We start from the raw sequence: 10000 nt of genomic DNA, 5'->3' as shown, positions 1-10000 counted from the left end.
ATTAATATTTTAAAGAAAACATTGATTATATCAATATTAACTAAAACACTAATTATAGTGAGAATACTGTATATAGGTGAATAATAACATACACAGCAGTGATCCAGCACATGTATACACACAATACATTTAACATACACAGCAGTGATGCATCACATGTATACACACAATACATTTAACATACACAGCAGTGATGCATCACATGAATACACACAATACATTTAACATACACAGCAGTGATCCAGCACATGTATACACACAATACATTTAACATACACAGCAGTGATCCAGCACATGTATACACACAATACATTTAACATACACAGCAGTGATCCAGCACATGTATACACACAATACATTTAACATACACAGCAGTGATCCAGCACATGTATACATATACATTTAATATATACACAGATCAAACCATCAAAACATCCAGTGAGAGATTATCAAGACATACACGATACATGACACATGAAGCAGCAATTCCAAGAGTTACTATACTATCTTCAAGCAAGTTATGTACTATCGATTAAGTTATTCCTTAATAGTTATTAAAAACAAACACATAACAGGGAATACTTTTTTTGTCTCTTTTTTTTCTTTGTAAAGAGAAAAAAGTGACAATTACAGTTATTATGTAAGTACACAAACAAAAGTGTATCTTTCTCCAGAAAGTCGACGGGACGTTTTAAGTGAAAGATGGAAAACATTCCAGTGGTAATCAATCACAATTTTTTTTTTTTTCGAAGATTTTTGCATCTTCCTGAGATCAAACCTCATTACCTCCCTTTTTCCCCTCAATGGGTTCAAGGTTTTCCCCATGAATATATAAAATGAGAATTTACACTTCATTTTTTTTTTTTTACATTTTGTAACATTTTCAATTGTATAATGATGAATTATGATGAAAAGTTGTTAAGATGTTAGCAATAATATAAGCCATCAGATCATTATCATACCTTCTACTGAGGTTAAATGTAATATTATTCTAGTACAATTATCAATGTGACTGATCATGCACAAGTGAGGATGGTGAAACATTCTGGTGACATTCACAAATACAGTTAGATTGAATCCGTATGCTGAAGCAGTTAATAGTACCAAACTGCTTGTGACAATTCCCAGACTTGTGGATACTGGGTGAGAAGGAACATTATGAGTCCCAGGTTTAGCAGTGCTCAGAGTGATATAAACCTTGGCAAACACTAGGATATATAAGGTAACGTTTCAGTCACTTCTAATATACAGAGGTTAGAAAGACAGTATATGTAGTCGGAGAGTGAGGTGTGAGTGACCTGAAGAATGTCATGTTGAGATGAGGACGGGTAGACGATGAGATCATGTGACAGGAGTCACATGATTCCATCGTCTACCCATCCTCATCCCAACATGTCACTCTTCAGGTCACTCACACCTCACTCTCCGACTACATATAGTGTCTTTCTAACCTCTATATGTTAGAAGTGCTGAAACGTTGTGTAATTTATCCTAGTGCTTGCTGACATGTCTTCATATAGCACATCCAGAGTCTATCCAGCAGGATCCATGAATGTCACCTCTACCTCTAAGCAATATATCCTCTACTGTTTTTTATCTATTAAGGAAGGAAAGGTAAAAAAAACTTATATTGCTTTCATAAAAACCTTTTTAACAACTCCACTGCGTAGAGACCAGTCCTGGTAAGATGTAAAAAAAAGAAAACAGAATGATTTAGAATAAATTTACAAATACGTCAGACAAGTTACCCACTGCATTGGTTCAGGTTCCTGACAACCTTGTGGGGGGTGACAGAGGTTTGGTTTAATACAAATAATGTGGATTTAAAACACTGATAAAATAATAACAATTCTAGCAGTTTACACTTAAATCTAGCAGCTGCAAGGCTCATGACAGAGCTGTGGAACAGTGATTTAAAATGTATGGGGGGAAAAATAACATTTTTCACAGGATATTAGTTGAGTAATTTAATATCCGTAGTATGAAGATCTGAGACACAGGAGGAAGACTGTAGCTGAATTATTGTTACTCTTCTGACTTTATAAAAAAAAGAAACAATTTACACTGAAGTACGGTACCACAAATTTATATATATATATATATATATATATATATATATATATATATATATATATATATATATATATATATAGGTAAAGCTTGCGATTTTGGCTTAAATAGCAACGCTCTTCTTGCCGTATAAGACAAGCGAAAATTTGTGTATGCAATAAAATCGCAAAAGTCATTATGAACCTAACGAAAAAAAATATATTACATTGTGTTCGTTTATTATTAAATTATTGTAACCTTATCTAAAATATATTTAGTTAGATTAGGCTAAATTGAACTGCGCTTGTTATAATAAGGTTAGGTAAATTTTCTAAGGTCCTTTTGGTAAAAAAATATGAATATTTACATTAACATAAATGAAAAAAATATGTCTTTATAAGTATAAGAGAAATTTTTAGAAAGGACTTAATTTTAAATGAGTTCTTGCTAATTGACCAGTTTTACCTATTTGGCACGACAGTGTATATATATATATATATATATATATATATATATATATATATATATATATATATATATATATATATATATATATATGCAGGTCCACTGTAAATCTCTTCTAAACAACAGCTTATTGTATTTCCTGAAAAGCATTTGATCATAAACTTGCAATTGAGCTTCAATTGGAGGCAGCGGCAGCATAACAGGGGACTGTTTACCTTGTCAAGACTTACTTTATATGCTAACCTCCCCTATCCAAAAGCTTCAAACAGGAGTAAAATTCTAGGATTCATCAAGGTAATTTTAAAGACGGGATTCTGGGAAATCGGTAACGCGGAGTCAAGTCCTTCAGAGTGCAGTGTCTGCACTCTGAAGGAGCGGCGGCGATGCTACAGTCAGTCGGTGGTTAATCTGCATTGCGATGTCAACACTCTTACGGAAAGACAGCAATTGAATGAATGATAGTGAATGTGTTTTCTTTGGATCACTCTGCCTTAACCGTTGAGGTAAAAAATAATCTGATGCTGGACTTAAGAGGCACGTAAATTCCCCAGTCTTGTAATAATCTACCTTGTCTATAATTACTATCACATTTGTTCTGTTTCGTAAGGTGAAGTCCAGGATCTTTCCTAGAATTAAGGAAAGATCCTGGACTTCATCTTACGAAACAGCAAATGTGATAGTAATTATAGACAAGGTGGATTATAGTGGAAAAAATAATTTATTAGAAGACGATGGAACTTACATGCCCCTTAAACCCTGTGTATAGGCGTCACCACACAGTTATTTACTCACGAAATTGTAATAACACGATTACAAACAAATCAGGGAACGGGTGGGGCTTGAACCCATGGCGTGAAAGTCTTAAAACTCACACGCCAATGTGTTCAGAACTGGACCAGCTGGCTCTAATAAGATTCATCTAAGTATATTTCTATACACCATAGGGAGGTTAGCATGGGCTACCACAGTGACCATAAATTCAGGTTTTTACAGGTGAATTCCACACCTGTGAGTTATAGGACTGCCATGAGTTCAAAAGCCACCCGTTCCGTAATTAGTTCATTTACTGTCGTGTGTTCCAATGTTAAAACCTGGATCTGAGGTCATCATGACGACGATGTCTTGCTAGTAAACAGTCATGTTGCTTCTAGAGTGAAAGTCTTCAGCAGAGCCGGATTATGAGATTACTAAACTCCCAGAGAAGATACCAGGAAGAGATAAGTATCCATACATATAGACAGAGCTTTAATTATTTCCGCAGAGGCAGTGCCCTAATGGACGACCATTCCTGATATGGGTTATTGGGAGATGGTCAGTAAGCGTGAACTCGGGAAAACTCATTTTAAATCTAATCGGGTTTGAAGCCTCTCGACTACATGAGTCATTAATGCTGTATGAAAGTAATATTGGTAAAATTACCCACAATATATTAAATAAATGGACCCAGATGCAACTAATGTGACAGTTTATTGTGGCAACGGCTCCTGGAGAGCGAAATATAGCCACAATAAAATGTCACATTAGTTCTATCCGTGTTCTTTTATCTAATGTATAGAACTTGTTCACGATCAATCAAAAAATTAAAAAAAAAAAAAAGAATGGGGACAAGAGTAAATGGTGTAACTAAGTTTAAGGCTGTCGACCGATGACCACTGACGTTGTGCGTTACTTGTTCACCACAAATCAAAGATGTTTTAATCCCGAATATAAGCGTTTTGGGATTAAAAGTAAATTCTGAGTGCATATATTCCAAGGTACATCCCTCTTCAAGTGGCCAGCAGCACTGTTGTTCTCGGTGTTGAGGACAATAACCAGCCTTGAGATTATTTCTGAATTTTTTTTTTCACCCAAATGAAATCGAGTGAAAGCTGAAGAAATATATCCATTCTTCTTATATGGCCCGTAATTACATATATATATGTCGTGCCGAATAGGCAGAACTTGCGATCTTGGCTTAAATAGCAACGCTCATCTTGCCATATAGGACAAGCGAAAATGTGTGTATGCAATAATTTCGCCAAAATCATTCTGAACCTAACGAAAAAAATATATTTAACTGTGTTTGTTTAGTATTAAATTATTGTAAACAAATCTAAAATATATTTAGTTGGGTTAGGCTAAAATAAATTGCACTTGTTATAATAAGGTTACGTAAGTTTTCTAAGATTCTTTTGGTGCAAAATTATAAATTTTTTACATTAACATTAATGAAAAAAATATATCTTTAAACGTATAAGAGAAAATTTAAGAAAGGACTTAATTTTAAATGAGTTCTTGCTAATTGACCAGTTTTACATATTCGGCACGACATATATATATATATATATATATATATATATATATATATATATATATATATATATATATATATATATATATATTATGTGCAAGGAGGGGGGTTTTAAAATATATTTATAGAGTATGATTATAATTTTTTTGCAGATATAAATCTACATTACAGATTTTTTTGCTTTTTTTATCATTATTATTTTCGTTGTTTTGGTGAACGACCCCTGAATTGAACATCAAAATGGTATGCAATACCGACAGGTAGTTAGGTAAGACACAAATGCAACAGTTAGACAACTTTATTCGGAACGTTTCGCCTACACAGTAGGCTTCTTCAGTCGAATACAGAAAGTAGGCAGGAACAGTAGAGATGTGAAGACGATGTAATCAGTCCATCACCCTTAAAGTCGTAGAATTTGAGGTTGTCAGTCCCTCGGCCTGGAGAAGTTCAGTTCCTGACTATGGAACTGAACTTCTCCAGGCCGAGGGACTGACAACCTCAAATTCTACGACTTCAAGGGTGATGGACTGATTACATCGTCTTCACATCTCTACTGTTCCTGCCTACTTTCTGTATTCGACTGAAGAAGCCTACTGTGTAGGCGAAACGAATAAAGTTGTCTAACTGTTGCATATGTGTCTTACCTAACGACCCCTGAATTGTGGCTTGGTGGACGACCCCTGAATTGTGGCTTGGTGGACGACCCCTGAATTGTGGCTTGGTGGACGACCCCTGAATTGTGGCTTGGTGGACGACCCCTGAATTGTGGCTTGGTGGACGACCCCTGAATTGTGGCTTGGTGGACGACCCCTGAATTGTGGCTTGGTGGACGACCCCTGAATTGTGGCTTGGTGGACGACCCCTGAATTGTGGCTTGGTGGACGACCCCTGAATTGTGGCTTGGTGGACGACCCCTGAATTGTGGCTTGGTGGACGACCCCTGAATTGTGGCTTGGTGGACGACCCCTGAATTGTGGCTTGGTGGACGACCCCTGAATTGTGGCTTGGTGGACGACCCCTGAATTGTGGCTTGGTGCACGACCCCTGAATTGTGGCTTGGTGGACGACCCCTAAATTGTGGCTTGGTGGACGACCCCTAAATTGTGGCTTGGTGGACGACCCCTAAATTGTGGCTTGGTGGACGACCCCTAAATTGTGGCTTGGTGGACGACCCCTAAATTGTGGCTTGGTGGACGACCCCTAAGTTGTGGCTTGGTGGACGACCCCTAAGTTGTGGCTTGGTGAACGACCCCTAAATTGTGGCTTGGTGGACGACCCCTAAATTGTGGCTTGGTGAACGACCCCTAAATTGTGGCTTGGTGAACGACCCCTAAATTGTGGCTTGGTGCACGACCCCTAAATTGTGGCTTGGTGAACGACCCCTAAATTGTGGCTTGGTGAACGACCCCTAAATTGTGGCTTGGTGGACGACCCCTAAATTGTGGCTTGGTGGACGACCCCTAAATTGTGGCTTGGTGGACGACCCCTAAATTGTGGCTTGGTGGACGACCCCTAAATTGTGGCTTGGTGGACGACCCCTAAATTGTGGCTTGGTGGACGACCCCTAAATTGTGGCTTGGTGGACGACCCCTAAATTGTGGCTTGGTGAACGACCCCTGAATTGTGGCTTGGTGGACGACCCCTGAATTGTGGCTTGGTGGACGACCCCTGAATTGTGGCTTGGTGGACGACCCCTGAATTGTGGCTTGGTGCACTACCCTAATATTACAAGCAGTGTTGGGTTGTGTTCAAACTGTTCACCGGATTCTTCACGCCCATTTTTTGTTTAAAGTCTTTCTTATGAACGTCAAAATGAATGAGCTCAGTTTGGAACAATTCACGTACACTTATTTCAAATTTAACCATCTTTTTTTCTAAAATGAAGTCACTGGATTTTTCACTCTCGGGTCACTTTTCTTTCCCGTGTTAATATTCATCAAACTAGAGCTCTATTTGACATTCGAAGAAAAAAAAAAAAAATTGAAATACCAAACCAGCCATGATATTTTTTTTTCTGAAAAAAAAATGTCTGACATTTTGACACCTAAAGTTGATTCTTTCTCAAATTCACATATATGAAAAGTAATTTAAAAGTGATTGAATATCTAGAGAAAGTTATTGGCCTATAACCTGGGTTTCTATGACGGTGTAAATTACTTGGTCTATTTTTTACATGATGGCGTTGTTCACTTGTGTGGTACAGTCGTGGGTTCTGACACAGATCTCTCCAGACATTGATTTTGTTATCACACTGACCATTTTTATTTCGTTTGGTGTACGAACCCAGAAGTATTGTTTGGTGTACGTACCCAGGACTGTTGTTTGGTGTACGTACCCAGAACTGTTGTTTGGTGTACGTACCCAGAACTGTTGTTTGGTGTACGAACCCAGAACTGTTGTTTTGGTGTACGTACCCAGAACTGTTGTTTGGTGTACGTACCCAGAACTGTTGTTTGGTGTACGTACCCAGAACTGTTGTTTGGTGTACGAACCCAGAACTGTTGTTTGGTGTACGTACCCAGAACTGTTGTTTGGTGTACGTACCCAGAACTGTTGTTTGGTGTACGTACCCAGAACTGTTGTTTGGTGTACGTACCCAGAACTGTTGCTTTGGTGTACGTACCCAGAACTGTTGTTTGGTGTACATACCCAGAACTGTTGTTTTGGAACCCTGCATAACATGTACGTACCCAGAACTGTTTGGTGTACATACCCAGAAGTGTTGTTTGGTGTACGCACCCAGAAGTGTTGTTTAGTGTACGTACCCAGAAGTGTTGTTTAGTGCACGTACCCAGAAGTGTTTAGTGTACGTACCCAGAAGTGCTGTTTGGTGTACGTAACCAGAAGTGTTGTTTAGTGTACGTACCCAGAAGTGTTGTTTAGTGTACGTACCCAGAAGTATTTGGTGTACGTACCCAGAAGTGTTTAGTGTACGTACCCATAAGTGTTTAGTGTACGTACCCAGAAGTGTTTAGTGTACGTACCTAGAAGTGTTTAGTGTACGTACCCAGAACTGTTTGGTGTACGTAGAAGTGTTGTTTAGTGTATGTACCCAGAACTGTTGTTTGGCGTGTGTACCCAGAACTGTTGCTTAGTGTACATACCCAGAACTGTTTGGTGTACATACTCAGTGTTGTTTGGTGTACGTACTCAGAAGTGTTGTTTGGTGTACGTACCCAGAACTGTTTGGTGTCCGTACCCAGAACTGTTTGGTGTACGTACCCAGAACTGTTTGGTGTACATACCCAGAACTGTTTGGTGTACGTATCCTGAACTGTTTGGTGTACGTACTCAGAACTGTTTGGTGTACGTACCCATAAGTGTTTGTTGTACATACCCAGAAGTGGTTTCGCGTACGTACCCAGAAGTGTTGTTTGGTGTACGTACCCAGAACTATTTGGTGTACATACCCAGAAGTGTTGTTTGGTGTACGTACCCAGAAGTGTTGTTTCGCGTACGTACCCAGAAGTGTTTGGTGTACGTACCCAGAAGTGTTTGGTGTACGTACCCAGAAGTGTTGTTTCACGTGCATACCCAGAAGTGTTGTTTGGTGTACGTACCCAGAACTGTTTGTGTACGTATCCAAACTGTTGTTTGGTGTACATACCCAGAACTGTTTGGTGTGCGTATCCAGAATTGTTTGCTGTATGTACCCAGAAGTGTTTTTGGTATACGTACCCAGAAGTATTTTTGGTGTACGTACCAAAACTGTTTGGTGTACGTACCCAGAACTGCTGTTTGGTGTACGTACCCAGAACTGTTTGGTGTACGTACCCAGAACTGTTGTTTGGTGTACGAACTCAAATCGGAAAACCAACTAGTATAAGATTTTATCTCTGTGTTATCTATCTCCAAAACCACTGCTTTCTCAACACTTTCTTATGAACGTCAGAATTAACCAGATTAATGGAAAATTTAAAAGAGGTGTGGCCTATTTTCGGTGACACAGGAGACATGAAGAAGTGTTTGTGTCCACACGCGAGATGGAAACACAGCCGGGCATTACTGTTAGTTATAATTGGTGAAGGAATACGTTGACCAGGACGCCACCAACATGGTATGGTATTCAAAATGATTTTTCGGATTTTCTGTAATCTCGGAATGTTATAGAGGCCGCACCTTATTGTTTGAGGTAAACAACGGTGCATCAGCGCTGATTATTTACGAGTTTTTGTAAATTGGGAACATAAGCGCCTCTAACCCCACACACACACACACACACACACACACACACACACATGCACACAGACACATACACACACATACACATACACACACATATACACACACACACACACACACACACACACACACACACACACACACACACACACACACACACACACACATAAGAAAGAAGGAACACTGCAACAGGCCTACTGACCCATGCGGAGCAGGTCCATGTCCCCACTCCCCCGGATGAGACCAATGACCCACCCAGTCTGGTCACCTTCACTCAAGGAAGGAACACGGCACCAGACCCAGCAGCACAAGCTAGTCAGGTCCAACTCACACCCACCCACACCCACTCATGTATTTATCTAACCAATTTTTAAAACTACAGAACGTTTTAGCCTGAATAACTGTACTCGGGAGTTCCACTCATCCACAACTCTATTACCAAACCAGTGCTTTCCTATATCTTTCCTGAATCTGAATTTTTCCAACTTGAAACCATTGCTGCGAGTCCTGTCTTGGCTGGAAATTTTCAGCACGCTATTTACATCCCCTTTATTTATTCCTGTTTTCCATTTATACACCTCTATCATATCCCCCCTAATTCTACGCCTTTCGAGAGAGTGCAGATTCAGGGCCCTCAGTCTATCCTCATAGGGAAGATTTCTAATACATGGGATCATCTTTGTCATCCTCCTTTGTACGTTTTGTAATAAAGTTGGTAGAATTACCGACAATATGTAAAGTAAAAGGACACAAGTGCAACTAATGTGACATTTATTGTGGCAACGTTTCGCTCTCCAGGAGCTTTATCAAGCCATTACAAACAATACATGGACACAGAGGGTATATAAAGGCTCAGAGTGAGGTGAATACTAGTGAGGTACCATTTCGATGTTCACTAGTGGTAGTAGTAGTAGTAGTAGTAGTAGTGGTAGTGACAAAAGTAATACAATATGGTAGAGCAATTAATTCGTACATGAGTAAAAGGATATAAAAGCTATTACTTGGGTAATAGCT

General features: G+C 39.1%; 1 protein-coding gene across 6 annotated transcripts in view; it reads right to left on the bottom strand.

The window, feature by feature from the left end:
• Positions 1-10000, bottom strand: part of CASK (peripheral plasma membrane protein CASK) — an 842107-nt gene that overhangs the window by 57864 nt on the left and 774243 nt on the right. For 4 of the 6 annotated variants that reach the window (XM_070097782.1, XM_070097783.1, XM_070097784.1 and 1 more), the window contains one exon: positions 1647-1679. The exons of the other annotated variants lie outside the window; for them this stretch is intronic. In XM_070097782.1, the coding sequence (XP_069953883.1) occupies positions 1647-1679 (33 nt within the window). The remainder of the gene's footprint in view (positions 1-1646; positions 1680-10000) is intronic. 6 annotated transcript variants of the gene reach the window in all.

The sequence above is a fragment of the Cherax quadricarinatus genome, chromosome 59 (genome assembly GCF_038502225.1).
Source record: "Cherax quadricarinatus isolate ZL_2023a chromosome 59, ASM3850222v1, whole genome shotgun sequence".
Lineage (NCBI taxonomy): Eukaryota > Metazoa > Arthropoda > Malacostraca > Decapoda > Parastacidae > Cherax > Cherax quadricarinatus.
The sequence above is the reverse complement of the archived record's forward strand: the minus strand, read 5'-3'. Positions and strand labels throughout refer to the sequence as shown.